Source organism: Simochromis diagramma, unplaced genomic scaffold (assembly GCF_900408965.1).
Source record: "Simochromis diagramma unplaced genomic scaffold, fSimDia1.1 OVJJ01000228.1, whole genome shotgun sequence".
Lineage (NCBI taxonomy): Eukaryota > Metazoa > Chordata > Actinopteri > Cichliformes > Cichlidae > Simochromis > Simochromis diagramma.
This window is the reverse complement of record NW_024386873.1, coordinates 660,189-680,516: the sequence shown is the minus strand read 5'-3', so window position 1 is coordinate 680,516 and position 20,328 is coordinate 660,189. Positions and strand designations below refer to the sequence as shown.

Here is a 20,328-nt window from a genome sequence, read left to right as displayed (position 1 = left end):
ACAGCTCCCCTTGCGTCGGTGTCCTGTAAAATAACAATAGGGGCCAGAACAATGGTCCCAGAAGCGGCCCTGGCTCATGGCCATGGCGACCCTCTCCCAATCCAGCTGCACCCAGTAAACAACAGTAGAGACCCTACTCACAAATGCAGGCAGAGGTAAACCTCTGCCCTGCTGCCAATCACACGCGTCGTCTCTTACTGTTGCCGTTCCATGAGGTCAGGACTTTGTCACCGCGTCACGCTGGCCATCTCGCATTAACCTTCCAGTCTGGGGCCTCTCTCCTTCAGTGCTCAGCTAGCCTGTTTTTAAAAGGTCTTTACACAGCTGATAGGCCACCTCTGGACACACCCCTGCCTCAGCAGGTGGTCCCTATCAGCTAATTTGTCCCATGTGCAGCCAGTCCACAGTGGATAAAAACCATGTCACATAAAACACTAAAAACCATGCAATAGAAACAGAATAAAACCATGCAAACAAAACGACACCCACAAACAAACACCAAAATCAGAACAAAAACAACATACAAGATAAATACAAATTTCCAGTGTGTGACATGTACAGAAGAAATTTCTCTGTGCGATGAAATTCTTCCTTTGCTGTCCACACACAAACGCCAAGTTTGGCAGGGTTGAAGGAACAAGCTAAATGAGGAAAAAAATAAGACAAGTTATTAGGATAAAATAAGGATAAAATAGTAAAAGATAAAAAAGTACAAAACATGTAAATGAAGACAAGTGAGGTATGCAGTTGTCAATGTAAAGGCATGTACAAAGGAGCTTAGAGTGCAAATTGCAGTTGAGGTAGGTTCAAGAGTCTGATGGCCGTGGGGAAGGAGGAGTAGCTGAGTCTGGATGTTCTGGATTTCACACTCCTAAACCAGAGGCGGAGCCAGACATTTGAAACACCCGGGGCTTAGCCCTAAAGGGTAGTATGCATGTGGGATTTTTTTTTTTTGGGGGGGGGGGGTGGGTAGAAATGACTGAAAGATTAATAGGCTCTGTTTTGACTTTTGTTCAAAAAAGAATGACTTCATATAGGGAAAAATATATATCACATATGCAGGACACCTTAAACTAGTTTTTTAATTAAGCAGCGAGGCAGAACAAAGTCGGGGCTGCATCAAGACATGAGGACTAAACCCCAATTCAACCAGACCCAGAACTGATCCAGAACTAAAACAGGACTACAACAGTTCAAAATCAGGACTACTTAGGATTTAACCAAGACAGAACCAGAATCAGAACTAGATGATAGCAGCACTAAAAGTCATCATAGACCTGCACTACACTTATTTTTTAATTCTACCAAAGTCCAATATTTAGATTGAGAAAAGTTTATATACTTATTTATCCTTGTTGTGCAAACAAGCTGCAGAACTTAATAAATGTAGAGTTTGAAAAATAACAAACCTAAAAAGAAACACTAGGTACGAGATACATGAGGACCTGTGATACGGTGATACTTTTGGTAAACAACCATTTGACTAACAGGTGTGTCTCACCTGCTCTTGTTCCATCTCTGTTCTGTCCTCATTCTCTCTCTCTCTCTCTCTCTGTGCTGACAATCATCAAATATACAGTTGAAACCAGATATTTACAAACTCTTCAGATAAAAACACTTTTTTAATTGTAACATCAAATCAGACTAAATGTTTATTTTTTTAGATTGATAAATATAAAAAACATATTTGTTAACTTTCAGAGTAAAGAGAGAAACTGTCTGTATTTCTTAATTGCAAATGGCACCAAATTGTATTCAAACTGAGCCACACTTATGGAGGCCCACAGTTCTTTTTCTGGTGTTTTGGTTGACATCTCTTGATGTTCCCATGTCACAGAAACAGGCTCTGTGTTTTGCCTTATATGCATCCACAGCTGTGCCACCAGTTTACTCACATGGACTCTACGAACCAATCAGAAGCTTCTTCAGCTCAGAATGGAATCGTCTGCAGTTTCTTATTAATTAACAATAAACTTAGTGTACATGTGCTCCTAAATTTGATGAAAGTGATAAAAATAGAAGCTCTGTCTCTCTTTATTCTGACATTTAACTAATTCAAAATATATTTCAATATTTATCTAAAACAAAAGTTTACTCTAAATTGATGTTGTACAGTAAAAATGTTTTATGTTTTCTCCCTAAAGTGTAAATATCTGGTTACAAATGTGAATATCCTGCTGTGTACTGAAATCCCTCTTGTTTTGCATAGAAATATACTGAACAACATACAAAGCATAATATATAAAATAACATTTACCTGAGTTTTTTCTTTGAAAGAAGCCTCTAATGTCCATTCTTATGTTTCAGTACATAACTGAAACCGATTTAGTCGGGGAGGGTAAGAACTGAAAATATGAAATAAACACACGTAAGCTAAGACTCTCTAAAAAAATAGCATTTGTTCGGCTTTTCATTTCGCCATTTGTTGATTCACTTGAAGAGCGAGTAACGTGATATTGGTCAAGTGATCAGTTTGATATCAATCTTTCGTGATGCACCGTCATATTTACATTATTTGTACGGTACGAATGATTTGCTTTGGTACCTGGTCAAACTTTAGCTCTCCTTAGTATGGCTGGCTCCGTTTCTCCAACAGCGCACTCACAGGCAGCAGCTGCCCCGCCCCCTCGCTCAGTCGCTTAGTGCCTGAGCTCGGATCATACCAATATCAGGGGGGATTCACGCACAGTCGTAAATTCCCACAGTGTGCACTATGTGCTTCGAATATTGTGTGTACTTTTTGTTTTATACAGTTGTCAGCCAGGCATCTAACTATGAAAAAATTACACTCCAAAAGACCCCGGGCTTCTGACAAAACAACCCGGGCTTAAGCCCAGTAAGCCACCCCCACGCTCCGCCCCTGTCCTAAACCTTTGTCCCAAGAGGAGAAGTGTGAACAGTCCGTGTTGGGGGTGTGTGGGGTCTTTGAGGATGGAGGCAGCTCTCCTCTGGACTCTGCGATGGTTGATGCTCTGCAGAGAGGGCAGCGGGGTCCTGATGACCTTCTCCGCAGTTGTTATCGCTCTCTGCAGGCGTTTGCGGTCCACAGCAGCAGTGCTGCAGCTGGTCAGTGTGCTCTGCACAGTGCAGCTGTAGAAGCTGCGGAGGATGTTGCCCGGCATCCCAAATTTCCTCAGCCTCCTCAGGAAAGCTGCTGCTGAGCCTTCTTGACCAGCTGTGTGGTGTTCGGTGTCCAGGTGAGGTCCTCACTGATATGAACGCCCAGGTACCTAAAGCTGCTCACCCTCTGCACTTCACTCTCCCGGATAAACAGCGGCTGGTGAGGCCTCCTCTTCTTCCTCATGTCCACTATCATCTCCTTTGTTTTATCAGTGTTGAGGGTGAGGTTGTCCTCACACCATGACAGACCGGCCACCTCTCTCCTATAAGCCGCCTCGTCCCCACCAGTGATGCGACCGATCGCTGCAGTGTCATCTGCAAACTTCAGTATGATGCACAGGGTGTAGAGGGTGGGGCTGAGGACGCAACCCTGTGGAAGTGTTTGTGGTAATGCTGGCTGAAGTCCTGTTGCGATCCTGACAGACTGTTCTGTAGCCGGTCACAGAGGGTGGAGCGCAGGCCGAGTGCAGCGTGAAAAGTAAATGAATGTGAAGGTTTTCAGTCATGCAGGTCATCGTAGTCTAAGGAGCTCCTTAGAAAAGTAAATGAACTTTATTTCAGTGATTTTTCAGTTGAAATCAGTTTTTACAGGAACAGAAAAAACGAGACGATGTTTCAATCATAGAAAACTTTTATTGAGCAACAATGAAATCAATCACACGTCTGAGCTTCTCGTCATCGACACAGAACGCAGACCTTCACTTAAAGGCACCGTGTGACGGCGTCACGGAGCAGCAGCGTGCCTTTGAGAACAGGTAAAACAGCGCCCCCTACAGTCAGTCACAGCACTGTCAGGCACTTTAACGCGACAGGTCGGCAGGAAGCGAACGCACAGGTGCAGCCGGCGATCTGACTCTGGTTTATTGTGTTTGATGACAGGAGATTAAACAGATCTGGGCTTTAATGAGACGTTTCTCTGATTGTTTAGAAAAAACATTTGATCAGGAATTAAAACATCTTTAGTTTCATTTCTGTTTGGTGAAGTTTATATTTCGTGTCCAGTGTAGTGACAGGTCACCCGACAAAGACTCAGAATAAAAGTTCCCTCCAGCCTGCAGTCACCTGCTGTGCCGGGGTGGCAGACATCTTTGCTTCTCCTGAACGTTTAAAAACCTCAGCAGCTCCAGACTTGCAGACAAATATCAGACTGCATGATTACAGATTACTCATTAAACCGAACAGTGACCGGGTCGAGATTTCTAAAGGTTTTTTTAATGGATTTTTGGTACTTGGAGTGTCACTGCTGTCATGGTGAAGAAGACAAACCTCTAAAAAAATATATACATAAATAAAAACTCACACTTTGCTCTGAGGCGACAAACTCAGGACAGGCTGGAGGACACGTTGCATCACTGGGGCGAAACGTCCCTTTAAACAGCCGCACGCGAGCCCGTTTTCACTGTTACGATACGATTTTAGTTGCTGTGGTCAGAAAGTTTATGAATAATTAAAATGAAGCCTCAGCTGATTCTCAACAACAAACTAACAGGCTCCTCCCACACGCCACCGCCGTCCACGACCTCTCGGCTGTTCGTCTCTTGATTTTGGCACAAAGTAGAAACATCAGCTGAGAGCTGCAGAGGTCCTGCTCTAATGTCATTAGTCTGTTTGGTTCGAACAGGAAGTGTCAGACAGCAGGCAGGAAGTCTCCGTCTGGCACGTTAAGGCGCTAAGTTGACACCTGCATGACTTCAGCGTCAGGTGGAGAGGAGAGGACCGGGCCTCGGGTCACATCTGGTTCTTAAGACAGTTTGCAAACAAACGAAACAGAAACGAAGCGCCGACCTGAGACGTGGACGCCGCCACCCTCGTCTCTCCAGATAACAGGAAACAGCTGAGACAGAACGCTGACCCAGTTTCAGCTCGTGCACGCAGGCAGAAACGAGAGGGTGTGAGGAACATCCCAGCCTGTGGACGTTTATCTAAAACATTCATTAACGGTGTGATCTGAGCCCACGCTAACGGACGAGGTTCAACACTGTCAGAACAAAATACGTTTATCTAAGACGTGTTTAAAAGCGCTGCTCACGTCCCTCAATCAGGAAACGGTTTAAAAGGCATCACATCAGAAACTCATCGACCGCATCAGCGCACGAAAGCCAACACCAAAGGACCACCAGCTAACCGTGATGCGCTCTTATTTTGAAAGCTGAGTCCTTACCAACTAGCTAGGCCTGTCACTTCCTGTCTTGCTGTTGTGGTCGTTTTCGACTTCTTTCAGCTGCTTCTCCAGAGACGATCTCGCCCCACAGCTGCACTCCACCTTCTCCATCATGGACCGCAGGTGCCTGTTCTTCCCTCAGGCTCCTCTGAGGGGAAGCTGGGTGGGGGGTGGGTCACCTGTGCACACCTGCAGCAGGTGGAGAGTGGGAGTCTGTCCATGAGATAAGAGCTCACTGGAGAGGCAGCTGATTACTACATGTTTCATAAAAGGACATCGAGATCGGTTTGTGTCACGCTGCGTTCGGATCAATCAGGATTTTTAGAAACTTTCTCTGCTACAAACTCAAACTGCAAATGTTCTGTTATAAAAATATTCCACTGGAACCTTTGAAAACGTCAGGGGGACAATTACAGTCCCTTTAAGACAGCGGCTCAGGAGGCGTTCCCATGTACACCGCACCAAAGAGCTCAGATTCACGTAGACGACCAGCGAGTCGACGGCGAGAAACCGGAGACGCTATCAGAGTTTGAAAAGCAGAAAACTGACATTGAAGTTGGAGAAATGGTGGAAAAGCTGAAGTGCCGGTGAAATCCTGCTCAAAGTGTGACGCCCGCCGGCAGTTCGTTTACAGTTAAACACGCCCCTCAAAAGCTGTCCAGCTCCATAAACGCCTCTTCACAGCCTCATCCTTACAGAAGCTACAGAGAAAAGCACAGTGGTGGCAGGTCTCCTCCTCCTCAGGGTTTCACACCTTCAGCGAGACGAGAAGCAGCTGGAGCCGTAGAGTCACCGCCGCCGGGCGGAGGTCACCGTGACGAGCTCCTCTCCTTGCTGACGCAGTCATCCTGGCTGCTCGTGTCTCCGTTGGCCGCCGTGCCACAGGTGCGTCTCTTCTTCCTTCGGTGAGACATGGCGTCGCCCTCAGAGCCCGACCCCGCCTGTGGGAGGAGACAGAGTGCACATGCTCAGACGGGTTCCACAGCGGCGACAAACTACAAGTACGAGTTTTTAACGTTTTCCAGAGGAAGTTTGTGTGTTTCCTGTTAGTCTGACATTCACCTTTTATAAAAATGGAGTATTTGTCAGGGACAACTTTAAGGCGTGCGTGCACTCCCACAGATGCACCTCGTCACTGCATCAGTAAGAACCCTGCTGCCAGCTCAGGTGTGATGTGACAGCTGGGATCAATATAAGCCAGGACTGTACCTGAGCGCTCACACTTTATATCCTGCAGCCAGGTGCCGGATCTCATTTCGGCATTCACCTACGTCTGCTGCTGCGAATATTTAAAAACACTCTGCAGGACGACCGCCCTCAGTGATTTGGATTTTCCTCCTTGGTCTAAAACTTAAACGCTTCACATAAACGTGGAAGATGAGGAGTGATATCGTTTCACAGGTGTTTCAGAACAACATCTGGAGCAAAAGTACTGTTGGACGCTTTGTCTCTTACAGCCCCACATACAGTAATCATTATCTTCTTCTAAACAGCTTCCAAGACCACCACTCCCCCTGCTGGTGGTGGTGAGTATTACATACAATAAACAGGAGAACACGTGTTAGCAGAAATGTAGCTTCATAATTGTTTTTATAATTTATGAGATTATAAGATAAGGAGCACTCGTCTGCCCAGCTGGTGATGCAGCTGTGAGAAACGATGAGGCCACACGCAGCCCAGCCTGGAGTCTCTACAGGTTTGTCTATAATTCTGTGCAAAAGCCTCAGACTCTTCTCCTGCTCTCTGAAGGTCTTTGGCCGCTTTTTCACTCATTTTCAGTCCAGTCGTTGTACCTGAGCATTTTCAGACGATTGTTTGTTTGTAAAGCCTCCGAACTCGAGAATGAACCAGAGCCGAGTCTACACATAACAGACAGAACCAGTTTGATAGACAAAAAGGCAGAAACATCCGAAGAAGAGCTTGGAATAATCTGGAGAACTATTCCCGAAGATCCTTACAGAGATGAGAGTTCAGACCGAGCTGACGGTCAAATATTCAAAGCTCATCAGAACTACACACTCTGTATTGTGTTTACTGCATTTCCATGTTTCAGTAACTCGCTGCACATTTTCCTAACAAAATGTGTAAAGAACTGAGGTCCAAGACTTCTGCACAGACATCTCTGTACACCTTCATATACACCTCCACTGCTTCCATCACAGGAAGTGTGTGTGTGTGTGTGTGTGTGTGTGTGTGTGTGTGTGTGTGTGTGTGTGTGTGCGCACATACGTCAGAGTCTGAGTCGGACGAGCTGGAGGACGAGGACGATGACGAGTCACTGGAGCTGTCCGATGCGATGCCCGTGGACTCCTGCAGGTCCACTTTGTCTGCCAGCGCCGCCAGGTCGGGCCGCTCCTGCTTCAGGATCCTGAAACAACAAAAGCAGCCTCCGTTAGCGCAGCCTGCGAGAAGTCCTCACTCCACCAGCTACAGTTCACATTCTAGTCCACCCTAAAACTCAGACTGGGACCACAAAGAGATAATTCACATCTAAAGATGTCGTCCTCCTCCTGACCCGTCCTTACCGGTACCACTTCCTGGAGAGTTTGGGACGTCCTCGAACCGTTTTGTGCCACACGATGGGGAAGTTAACTGAGCTGGCAAAGTTCTGAGTGACGGCGATTGTCGTGTCCAGGTTGAGGACCACGTGCCACCATCCGCCTACAGAAAGACGAAAAAATGGTTCAACACCAAAACGCAAAAAGATCTGAACAACCCGAACGTGGCTCTGCTCGATATCAGCTGCCCCACTGGGACATCGACCTGTTTCCACAGAAGTCCGACTGTCTTACAAACCAGAATCGATGACATTACCGACGTAGCCGTTAAATGCACTGGGTGTCGGTTCGGCTCATCAGGTAGAGCAGGCGAGTTTGCCTGAAGTCACTGCAAACACACTACACTCGAGCTGAGCTTCCACCTTTCTGCTCGTCTCCGTCTCATTAAATTCAGTGTGTTTGGCACTTTGGTGAGGTGACACAACGGTCAGTGGTGAACTTTCAGGGCGATGTGGGCGCTAACAGACAGCGCCTCCCTCCTGTCTCTGTGCTGTCTGTTAGGTAGGACTAAAACCTGGAGCGGTGCCCAAGGAGCAGCTGAGGGTTTAATCCGTGCTCATCACCATCAGCTCTGTCGGCATTACGTGAATGTAGGTCAGTGCGTTCTGAAAGGTCGGCGCCGCTGTCGGGTCACGGCTGGGTCAGCGAGCATTCCCACTCAACACTGCTTTCATCCACTGTAAACACTTAACACCAGCCTAGAGTCACTGACCGTCAGTGACATCACTGTCATCAGCACATGCGAGTTCCTGGATGGAGCTGAAAGGCTGACCGTGCTCAAAACACGAAGCTTAGCTGCCCGACCAGTGCCTGTGCAAAATACAACAGCTGTGGATGAACGACATTTTATTCACCTTGATCTGCTGTGTCTGTTTGAGCGACTGTTCCATGTACAAGTTTTTCTTTCCCACGGTCACCAAAGTGAGGGTTTCTCTGAATTACTGTCGTCCTTCACCTGTGCCTGTAAAGCACCTGACTGTTCTTATGATTTGGTGCTACATTACAAAAACACTGAATTAAAACAAAGACCCCCACATACTCATATACAGATCATTTAACTGTAATAAGAATAAACATGACTCACATGCATACAGATTAAAAGATGGATTGAATAATGAAGCCAGTATGGAAGCGAATTCTTTTTAATGGAGGAAGCAAAACCCTGACGAGACGTCAGAAGTGCTAAACAAAAACCAATCAGGTGCTCTGAACGTGTTCGAGTCAGTTTTACTTATAAAGCATCAAATCACAAGAACAGTCACCTCAAGGTGCTTTATATCGTATACAGCGGGATGCAAAAGTTTGGGCAGCCTTGTTCATAGTCATTATATTCCTGTATAAATCGTTGGTACAATAAAAACTGTCAGTTAAATATATCATAGACACACACAGTGATATTTGAGAAGTGAAATGAAGTTTATTGGATTTACAGAAAGTGTGCAATAAGTGTTTAAACAAAATCAGGCAGGTGCATAAATTTGGGCACTGTTGTCATTTTATTGATTCCAAACCTTTAGGACTGATTATTGGAACTCAAATTGGCTCGGTAAGCTCAGTGACCCCTGACCTACATGCACAGGTGAATCCAATAATGAGAAACAGTATTTAAGGGGGTCAATTGTAAGTTTCCCTCTTTTAATTTCCTCTGAAGACTAGCAACATGGGGGTCTCAGAACAACTGTCAAATGACCTGAAGACAAAGACTGTTCAGCATCATGGTGGGAAGGACACAGAAAGCTGCCTCAGAGATTTAAGCCGTCTGTCTCCACAGTTAGGAACATATCGAGACAATGGAAGACCACAGGCTCAGTTGAAGTTAAGGCTCGAAGTGGCAGACCAGGAAAAATCTCAGATAGACAGAAGCGACGGTGAGAACAGTCAGAGTCGACCCACAGACCTGCAACATCATGTTGCATCAGATGGAGTCGCTGTGCATCGTTCTAACATTCGGCGCACTTTACACAAGGAGATGCTGCATGTGAGAGTGATGCAGAGGAAGCCTTTGCTCCGCCCACAGCACAAACAGAGCCGCTGAAGCACATTTGGACAAACCAGCTTCATTCTGGAATAAGCTGCTGTGGACTGATGAAACTAAAACTGAGTTATTTGGGCATAACAAGGGGCGTTATGCATGGAGGAAACAGGACACAGCAGTCCAAGAAACACACCTGCTGCCTCCAGTAAAATATGGTGCTGGTTCCATCATGCTGTGGGGCTGTGTGGCCAGTGCAGGGACACATGGATTTCACTCAGTATCAGCAGATTCTGGAGACCAATGTCCAGGAATCAGTGACAAAGCTGAAGCTGCGCCGGGGCTGGATCTTTCAACGAGACAACGACCCGAGACACTGCTCAAAATCCACTAAGACATTCATGCAGAGGAACAAGTACAACGTCCTGGAACGTTCATCTCAGCCCAGACCTGAATATTATTGAAACCTGTGCTGTGAGTTAAAGAGAGCTGTCCATGCTCGGAAGCCATCAAACCTGAATGAACGAGAGAGGTTGTGTAAAGAGGAATCGTCCAAAATACCTTCAACCACAATCCAGACTCTCAGTGGAACCGACAGGAAGCATTTAGAGGCTGGAATTTCTGCAAAAGGCGGATCTGCTAAATATTGACTTCATTTATTTTTTTGTGGAGCCCAAATTTATGCACCCGCCTGATTTTGTTTAAACAATTCTTGCACACTTTCTGTAAATCCAATAAACTTCATTTCACTTCTCAAATATCACTGTGTGCATCTCCTATATGATATATTTAACTGACATGTTTTATTGTAACAACCAACAATTTATACAGGAAAATAATGACTATGAACAAGGTTGCCCAAACTTTTGCATCCCACTGTATCTATAATAATTCAGAGTAAACCCAACAGTCATGTGACCCCCTATGAGCAGCACTTTGGCGACAGTGGGAAGGAAAAACTCCCTTTAACAGGAAGAAACCTCCAGCAGAACCAGGCTCAGGGAGGGGCAGCTAACAGGTTGGGAGTTAGAGGGTTTAAACAGCATAACAGCAGCATGCAAACACACCGACACCACTTTGTAGGATTGACTGATCTTTCTGTATATTTTCTGCGTTTTGTTTTTGTTGAAAATCTGAATTTGCCCTGCGACAGACTGGCGACCTGTCCAGGATGTACCCGCCTTTCACCCCATGTTAGATGGGATAGGCTCCAGCCCCCCTCCGTGACCCTGACAAGGACAAGCCAAAGAGAATGGACGGACAGATAAACTGAATTAAAAATGAATCAAGAGCATCCCTACGGACAGAAGCCATCACAGCACATCCTCACTGACCGGGCACGAACACCGTCTCCCCGGGTCTCTGCAGGATCTCCAGCGGTCTGAACTCTGCGGGCCAGGTGGGCTGCTGCGTGCGGGGATAAACCACGCTGAACCAGGTGACCGCCTCATCCTGCTGGTTGCCGCCGTCCTCTCTCGTCACTTTGATCAGCTCCCGTGGCGTGTTGGTGGGGAACAGACACCATCGCTTGTGTCCCTGAACCAGGGCGTTCCAGGCGCTGGTGCCCAGCGGGTCAATGTGGATGCCGGTGCCGGACCGGGCCGGGCCCATCACAAACCATCTGTGGGGGAAATTAAGCGAATGAAATCAGACGTCACAAGCTCAGAGAAACTAAAGATTGGCAGTAGCTCATGACTGCTACAGCACTCCTTAAACTCCAGGCCTCTGGGGCCGGTGTCCTGCAGGTTTTAAATATCAGCCTGGTTCAACACACCGGAATCAAATGATTAGTTCATTACCAGGTCATTGAATCAGCTGTGTTGGATCAAGGACACATCTAAAACCGGCCCTTGAGGCCTGGAGTTCCCTCACCCCTGCCTTAAACTTTCCCCCACTTCCTGTTCCAATTTCCAATCTCAACTCAAGCTTTATTTAATAAGACCTGAAACCATAAACTCATCAGGAAAGTCATTGCAGAGGTCAGACACATTTTCTCAGACTATAACCACAGGAGTCGTTCCTGCTGGACCTGAGACAGAATGCAGGTTTGAGCCCCTCGGACTCGTGCTGGATGCAGGAAGCTACCCCCTCTGTCTTTTTCTAATCACTTTGCCTCAGTGGAAAACGTCATGAAGTCAGGGAAAGGGCTGAAGTTATCCCGGCTTCAGAAAGTGACCGTGGATGATGCCGTCCTCCTCAGGATGCACTACAAAGCCCTCCTCTTTCATCTTTCACACATCAGCTCTTCCTGCTTTGCTTCATTCAAACTGAAAAATATTTCATTAAAAAATTCTAACCTTTGTAAAAGCAAACAAACTGAACTGAAGGTGTCATGCTGAGCCGAGAAGCCTTCACATGAAATATAAGTGAAAGAGGAAATAGGCTGGAGAGGCCCAGTTTGCGCTCTGCTTTAGGAGGTAATAAAAGAACAGCTGTGGTTTCGGCTGCAGGTGCTTCACGGCCAATTATAGAAGTTAAAGACGCTGATTATTTTAGAGTTTAATCTGCCTCCAGCAATCAAGAGGGTTAATGTGGGTACTGGGACGACATATTGGTGAAATCTGAGGGCTCAAAAGCCAAATGAAACCGAACAAATCAAAAATATCAAATAATCCATCAAGAGGTCAAATTACAGCCAACAGGGTTAGAGATCTGACCAATCAGCTGATCAAATGAAGAGCGAGTGCTCCTGATTGGATAGAGACGGAGCAGATAGACCGCTCACCTGTAGGGCGGCCTGCGCTTCTCTCCTGCAAACTGGAAGAGGTCGTCCCTGAAGAAGACGGGAACATCGTAGTCCTCCAGCAGCTTCCGCCGCTTGGCGTGTTCACCGTAGCTGCTGTCAAAGATGTAGAGCGGGCTGTCGTCACGGGTGGACTCCAGGTACTCCACGTAGTACTTCATCTTCATCTTCACTGAGTAACCGTCATTATCCTCACCACACTTGAACTTCTGGTTGCGGTATTTGCGTTTTAAGCGCTCCAGCGTCCATTTTTCCCGTGCGGGCCAGGTCTCCTGACAGTTAAGGAGGACGACGGGCTTGTAGGGGCGCTCGAAGCGCTCGATGAACTCCTCTGTGGTCAGATGGAGGGTGTCCACGCGCTCCACACCGTCCTGAAACACAGCACAGTGCGTTACATATTACCATTATATGTCTTTTATAACAGCTGTAATGCCACTCCCGAACGTCACACAGCTGCAGCTCAGTTTGGTGTTTTCCTGCTTTTCATGAGATCAAACTGTGAAACCTTCCCATGTTTAAATCCTGCACATCGTTAAAATTTTAATATTTAATGGAGGGAAAACACTTCCTGTGGATGAACAAATAAAGAGTATTTGTGCCCAATATACTTCATTCTATTTTGTATCATGAACATTTTACTATTTATCTTTGATGTATTAACCTTTTTACATTATATTACGGGGTCGTTATTATAACACGGTTATTTTAAGTCATTACCAGTGTATTGTCTTTTACTGCGTTTTGTGTTTCATCGTTTTCGGTTGCAGTGGCCACTAAATGTCTGAATTACAGTTTGTAAAAGTGTTTTATGAATAAAGTTTGGTCGAAACTTTGATCGATTTTTCTTCGCAAGTACTTTTATAAAATGTTAACAAAGTTTATTAAGAGAATATAACCGTCTGCTTCTGTGATACACCTGCTGTACTTCCAGCACCTTAAGTATGTGTTATTGATACTATCCCCGGGCTATCAGTACTTTTACTTCGCCTGTTCCTCCACATTCGTGTTGGCTCTCGGGTGTTATATGTGTGATGAAGGCAGACGGACATTAACAGGAGCTCATATCAAACATCTCACGTGCCGGCGGCGCGAGCAGCGGCGACGTCTCCCACATTGTGTACGTGACAAGCTGCACTCCCCTGTTAGCCACTGTTAGCTTAGCACCAACAGTTACCTTCACAGTACGGTGCGACAGGTCGAAGGTCTCATGGTAGCCGTGTTTTATCCAGTCCAGCGAGTCCTTCAGTTCGGGTCTGGCGCTGCGTTTCGCCTCTTTGATCCTCTTCTTGCTCTTGTGGTTCATTCCTCCGCCCGGCGTGTTTATCTTTGCTCAGCTAGCTGTCAAGCTAACCCGGTGATACCGCACAAACACATCCAACAGCCTGCGCTCTCACCCGGCTAACTGCGCTGTTCTCACACCTTCTCCGGGTTTCTCTGATAAAACGACACAGCCACCCGCCGGGTGTGTGATAAACACGTCCTCCGATGTGAGATAGTGGATGAGACAGAACTCTTAAAACCTGCCGGGCGGATAAAGTTTGATAAACAGCTAACAGGAGCAGCTAGCTGTTAGCTGTGTGACACAATGCTTTCGCAACTGATTACGCAATTAGCCACCGCCCCTCTGGTAGTTTATTGGCTACATAAGCTACCGGAAGGTAAGTGTCAATTGGTTGGGCAGTCGAGTGAACCTTCCCGCGCGTGATTTTCATTGGCTGTTTTAACGCCCTCCTTTCTGTTTTGGTCTGCGCGGAACTAGTTTCCAATGTGGCGTTAGCTGTGGCATGAGGTTTTCAGGGATAATAAAAATATGGGTTTTATACCTAAAAACAAAGAACTGAACTGATGGCAGGTAGATGTAACAAGGTCAGGTAAAAGTGTGTATGCTTACAGGATGGCCGACAGTGGAACCGAAACGCCGAGCATAGCTTATAAGGTGTTCACGTTTGAAGACGAGAGGAAAAACGCACGGGAGTCCCTCTGTGTCTCCATACCCGAGGTCTGTGCAAACCTGTAAATGTAACATTATACCGAGTGTATAGCAACAGAAAATACACTCAGAGTGAGAAACTAATGCTTCATTATAATTAAATTCGTTGTTGTGCTGTTTAGAAATCGACGTGTTAGCTCCTTAAAAGTGGTCAAATTTAAGTTTTGTACAAATCGAGACTATTTTCACATTTTAAAATCCTCGATTTAATACAGCATACAGGCAATACACAAGCTTGTTTGTGTTTAAGTAAAATTTATAACCATTTAACCGGCGTGCTGTTGAATCATGCTTCATTGAAATTAACCATAGGTACATAAATGATACATAGTTTTAATACGATACCTTCGAGTCCTCTGTTTTATTCGGCCTAATATATTTATTTTTGTAAACTGGACCATCATTGCTGATTTTCCTGGTGTCCTCCATCAGTTATATCACAGTAAGTGGAAGGCAGGAGGTAAATAAATGAATCCATAAAGTCAGGTTTCTGTGCGCACACGTTGGATTGACTCATTTGTGATTTGAAAAGCCAGAAACTCTAAAAGCCTTGAGTTTCTTAGATGTGGAATCAATTAGGACCACAGCTTTCTGTCACTTTAACAACTGATTAGTTCATTTTCTCAACTTATTATCATTACTGGCCAACAGGATGTCAGAGGATAACAGTTAACAGATGACTAAAGCCCATGAGATTTCTGCATGTATTAATTTTGTTCCACAAAACCAAAATTCTTTTGGTGCCTCAGGTCCTCGACCCGCAGTTCGGCATGTATGTGTGGCCGTGTGCGGTGGTGCTGGCTCAGTATCTGTGGATGCACAGAGAGGAGCTGAGAGGGAAGAAGATGCTGGAGGTGAGCAGGAGCACACATTCAGACTCACACATGTGGAGATAGGTTACACTGATCCAAAGCATCGCAGAGCTGTCAACGATCCGTCTGAGGAGTCATTTGATGTGCAAACATAGAGCAGTGGAACCGAATGAGGGTCTGAGGTTATTTTGATAAGACAAACCTTAAATTAATATTTCAATGAAGACAGTTTAGTTTAAGGGGTTTAATTAATATGAGTAAAATCACTTTAGGTGCCAAATATAAACCTGAGACTATTAGTAGTGTGTAAGCCACTCTCGTCAGCATCAGAGAAACACGTGGTTTAAAGCGAACCAGCTGCAAAGCTGCCTAAAGGAGTCGCGTTAACGCTGTTTCAGCTCAGCGCAGGCGTGAGTCTGCCCGGCGTGGTTGCGGCGCGGTGCGGTGCCGTGGTGATCCTGTCAGATGCCGCTGACAGACCGGCGTGTTTGGAGAACTGCAGGCGCAGCTGCGAAGCCAACGACCTCGGCGACGTGCCGGTGGTGGGTGTCAGCTGGGGTGAGATCTCCCCGGACCTCGTCCTGCTCCCCGAGCTGGACGTCATCCTGGGCTCAGACGTCTTCTACAATCCCGAAGGTTCGCAGCACATTTTCCTGTCAGAAAGCAAAACAAAGTATTCAGACGCCGTCACGCTTTCAAACCTGATTGATAGCAATTTTCTAAAAACGTGTTTTTGATTTTGACAATGTTATAGTTGACTTGAATGTAGGTCAAAGGTCAGCTGGTCTCCAAAAGTTGATTCTGTTCATCTGGACGTAGCGTAGACATCATAGTTTGGTATTTCTTCATTATTTTTATGTAGTTTTAAATTGTTTGGTTGATATTTCAGTGAAGCTGGGCGTGTTTGTAAGTCAGGTGTGAAACAGCTCAGTCACCTCCTGGACTGAGTCGACCGTCTGTGTTATCAGGGAAGAACAAAGTGCAGTTATTAATATTACTCCACTGTTTATAAAGTGCTCTGCTCCTGTATCAGCTTCTCTAAAATCACACTCGTATCTGACTGGACTGTTTTTCTTTGAGGACGTTTGGAAATGTAAATATATTTCCTGTTGATGCACCAGGATGTAAAACGATTGTACAAACATTGTTTATGGAGGATGACGAGTTGTTGCCTGTTACAGATTTTGAAGACGTCCTTGTGACCGTTTTTTTCCTGCTGAGAAAAAACCCCAAAGCCGAGTTCTGGACGACGTACCAAGTACGAAGGTACGACTGCTCCTCTGTTTCAGTCTGTGGACGAAAACCTTCACCGCTCTGATCACTACACGAGCCTCAGACCCAGTCTGTGTGATTTCAGTGATCAGAAAGTGGCATGAGATTAAAAAATGTTCTTTTAAAAATGATTATAATAATTTTAATTCAAAACTACCATTTGAATCATTTTAATGTATTTAGATATTTATTTTAAATAATTTGTTCTTCCACAGCCCACCAGGGGGCAGCAGCTCAGGAATCACTGATGTAAACAATCACATTTTTCATTTTCATCTTTTTCAATACAAAAAGAAGAAAACTGAAACTGTTAAAATTTAATGTGGAAAAGTTTTTCCTTCTGTCACGTAAGGAGCTCTGAGAGACGAAGCACACGCTAACACCCAAAATGTGATCTCATTCATGATAATGTGCGCTCCAGGAACATCCTTCATTACACCAACAAAAATGACCATATTTACTCTTTTTTTTAATTCTTTTTACTCCATTTTGAAATTATAATTATATTTCATTAAAATGTGCAAAATAACATAAAGTCACCGGACCAATCGTACGTAATCATGAAAATAAACACTCGGTTGCAGTTATTTAGTGTTTTGTGTTGAAAAAGTCCTATTTTGGTTAAGAAGGAGCCAAAGGAGCTGTCACAAAGTCAGACACGTAGCCTGAGGGTTCGATACCGGATCTCTTCTTCAACTGATGACAAAGAGCTGCAGCGGAGCAAACAGAGTTCACAGCTTCTTCTTCATGTGTTTCAGCGCCGACTGGTCGATCGAGGTGCTGCTGCACAGGTGGAACCTGAGCTGCATCGAGGTTCAGCTCGACCAGTTTGATGCCGACGCACCTGAGCTGGCCGGGTCTAATCTGCCCGGCAACCACAGCATCCAGATGATGAAAATCACCCTGAAGACAGAGGATGCTGGACAGAAGGCCGTCCACAGAGCTTCACCATAACCTCAACCACACCAGCAGCACCCAGGCTAACCAGTGACTCATGGTGTCTGGTCAGACCTGCTGTCAGGGCTGCTTTTCCAGTCCTGACAGGCTGAAGCTGGAGGCTGTGCTTCCTGCTGTGTGCAGCAGAGGGCAGCGTTTCACCGAACTTGACACCTGAGGTCACAATGATTAAACTTCCTCGTAAGCGAGCCATTCCTGTGTGTGGTTTCTTTGTCTTATTCATGAGTTTAACTCTAAATTCACTCATTTTAGTGCAGCAGCTGGTTTTGCAGTTTACACACACGTGTGTGAATGATTCTGGTGGATTGCTTAATCTCACCCTCACTGATACAGATGTGGATTCCAGGCCTCACAGTCGTGTTTGCTGTGAGCTAAAGTTCACACACAAAAGCACATTTTAATGTCTCGCACTGTGCCTGACTGTGTACGGCTATATTCAAACCACATGTGATCCGCACATGGATATATATGTTGTATGATAATAAAATGATGTTGTTTTGGATGTTGTGTCCAAACCAGAATGAAAACATGCCAGTTAATCTGAAAACTGCTGAGACGATGTTCACTCACCTGACTGCACGCTAACCCAGAGCCGTGTCAGCAGCTCACAGTCACACTTTAGCTATTACACCAAACTGGAGCTAAATGAGGAAGACTGCAGCCCTTCACAACCAAACAAGTTAATCTGCAGCAATGCTGTGCTGGTCTATTGAACAGAGAGCTTGCTGTTCATCTACGTTCACCTTTGGTCACAGACACAGTAGTGACTGAAAGGCCGTCTGAGACGGGATGAGGGGGTTTGGGAGGGACTGAGAGTAGCACCACTGCTCCTCCATATCAGCAGAAAGGTGTGTGACCTGAGCAGAGAGAACAACAACCTGGAGTCACTGAATTAACCAGACCCTGATTTCTCCATCAGCCTGTTTTATACCACATCAGTGCCCATAGCAACCACTTAGCAACCACATTTCCTGTCTCCACATCTCTGATCTCGGTCCATCTATGAGACGGACATGTTCCTCTGCTAACACAGGGAGACGTCTGCAGACACGTCCCACTGTCTGTCTGCATGTTCACATGTTTGCTGCTCAAAGGCACAAGGTCAGGACTTCCCGCACAACAAGTTCAGGCACAAAATCCAAAGCAGAGCTGGTACTTAATACAACACACAATAACAATAACAGTCAGACATCATTTAGACTGTTTACCAAACTCCTCAGCACGAGCCTGTGGGTTCACATCAGGACAGATGTGACTGTGATCATATGTGCTCATGCTCTGGACTACAGAACATGCTGTAACATATACTGATACAAGAGTACAAATACTGGATTACATGTGTATAATTATTATATAATATGAATTCCCCATAGAACTCCTCATGGTCTACAGTTTCTAGTTAGTGCTGTCAAAATTAACGCGATAATGCAAATTAATCTGTCATCACGGTCAATGCGATTAACATTTTTAACACTATTAACCCATCTGGTGTGCAGAATGACTGAAAATCCCTGAAACGTTTCTGTCAACACTTTATCGTTTGAACTACAGCTGGTTAAAATTGGAAATAAAGCGCTGTAGTGTATCGTCCACCTGGCCTAAACAGCATGTTTTTAAAGTTCAGCGACTTTTTATCCTCGACTTTGAAGCTGTCCAGACTGGTTATAGTCGAGGATTTTAATATACACACTGATGATGACTCTGACCTGTTTGGCAGAGGTTTCCTTAGAGTCATGGATTCTTTTCTTTTTACACAGCATGTGTCTGGCCTTCTGCCTTTGATACTGTGGACCATCATATTCTGGTAGATAGGCTGAGACACTGGGTGGGTATATCAGGGGCTGCTTTGGACTGGTTCAAATCTTAATCATGAACGATCCTTTTCTGTGGCTACCTCGAAGTACAGGTCCTCTTCTACTTTTCTTGCTATGGTGTGCCACAAGGTTCAGTTTTGGGGCCTTTATTGTTTTTGTTGTATTTGCTCCCTCTTCAGCACTTATTGAGCACTTTTAAGGACATTTCGTATGACTGCTATGCAGATGATATTCAGTTATATATCTCCTTTAAGCCCTAAGATGTTTCCAAGCTACAGATTTTCCATTAGAGGTTGGATGGCTGGAAACTTTCTGTTATGCTGAGTGAACGGACTCTATGGCAGAATACACAGAAGCGCAGAAAATGCAGGGAGTGCTCTTTATTTACTGTGTCAAACTTATTTACATGGGATGAGATAATACTGATGAATAAACAGAAGGAAACCAGGGGAGGAGGCTGACACGCATTCGGAGGGAAAGGGGTTACCCGCGCACGCAGGGTGGATCTATGAGAAAAAGAAAAACGAAACTTTAGGGGGAGATGCCAAACCACCGGTAAGAAACAGCAATAAACATGGGGAGAGTTGGAGAGCTCACTTGTCACACTGGCTGTACAGGCTCGGGCGAGGATTCTCGGGATGTGGGAGAAACGCTGTGATTGATCTCCGTAGTGATCCCGGAAATGCGGCTTCACAAACAGCTGACAGGTAAGCGGGTGATGGATCCGGCTGAGGATACAGGACAACAGGTAAGCAAACAAAATCCCAGACATAGGTTGGCCGTAATGCACACCGCGGAGAATTAACAAACACGTTACCACTCGAGGAGGTGGCAATACTCCGACACCAGACGTCAGTCGCGCTGCTCCTAAGTAACGCTTCATCAAATGACGTCTGATGCACCGCCGGTGTGTCAGCATCCCGTGACAC

At 45.5% G+C, this 20,328-nt stretch overlaps 2 protein-coding genes across 2 annotated transcripts; one reads left to right on the top strand and one right to left on the bottom strand.

Annotated features, from left to right (window-relative positions):
• Positions 1–3,733: 3,733 nt before the first annotated feature.
• jmjd6 (jumonji domain containing 6, arginine demethylase and lysine hydroxylase) lies at positions 3,734–14,142 on the bottom strand. The gene is made up of 6 exons (XM_040031799.1): positions 13,729–14,142; positions 12,537–12,925; positions 11,146–11,432; positions 7,807–7,942; positions 7,511–7,649; positions 3,734–6,222 (listed from the first exon to the last, which is right to left on the bottom strand). The coding sequence occupies exons 1-6, from the start codon at positions 13,855–13,857 to the stop codon at positions 6,091–6,093; spliced, it is 1,212 nt and encodes a 403-aa protein (XP_039887733.1). The 5' UTR covers positions 13,858–14,142; the 3' UTR covers positions 3,734–6,090.
• A 155-nt stretch (positions 14,143–14,297) lies between these two features.
• On the top strand, positions 14,298–17,777 carry mettl23 (methyltransferase like 23). Its single transcript, XM_040031801.1, has 5 exons — positions 14,298–14,553; positions 15,294–15,398; positions 15,755–15,992; positions 16,538–16,622; positions 17,387–17,777. The coding sequence occupies exons 1-5, from the start codon at positions 14,449–14,451 to the stop codon at positions 17,580–17,582; spliced, it is 729 nt and encodes a 242-aa protein (XP_039887735.1). The 5' UTR covers positions 14,298–14,448; the 3' UTR covers positions 17,583–17,777.
• The last annotated feature ends 2,551 nt before the right edge of the window (positions 17,778–20,328 follow it).

What these genes read in the sequence shown, in the direction of transcription:
- mettl23 (XM_040031801.1), top strand. Translation starts at nt 14,449, where the DNA reads ATGGCCGACAGTGGAACCGAAACGCCGAGCATAGCTTATAAGGTGTTC. An exon ending in TCTGTGTCTCCATACCCGAG is followed by an intron (nt 14,554 to 15,293) that starts GTCTGTGCAAAC and finishes TTGGTGCCTCAG; the next exon opens with GTCCTCGACCCGCAGTTCGG. An exon ending in ACGACGTACCAAGTACGAAG is followed by an intron (nt 16,623 to 17,386) that starts GTACGACTGCTC and finishes CATGTGTTTCAG; the next exon opens with CGCCGACTGGTCGATCGAGG.
- jmjd6 (XM_040031799.1), bottom strand. Translation starts at nt 13,857, where the DNA reads ATGAACCACAAGAGCAAGAAGAGGATCAAAGAGGCGAAACGCAGCGCC. An exon ending in TGTCGCACCGTACTGTGAAG is followed by an intron (nt 12,926 to 13,728) that starts GTAACTGTTGGT and finishes GCTGTGTTTCAG; the next exon opens with GACGGTGTGGAGCGCGTGGA. An exon ending in GGAGACGGTGTTCGTGCCCG is followed by an intron (nt 7,943 to 11,145) that starts GTCAGTGAGGAT and finishes GTCTTTCTGTAG; the next exon opens with GCGGATGGTGGCACGTGGTC.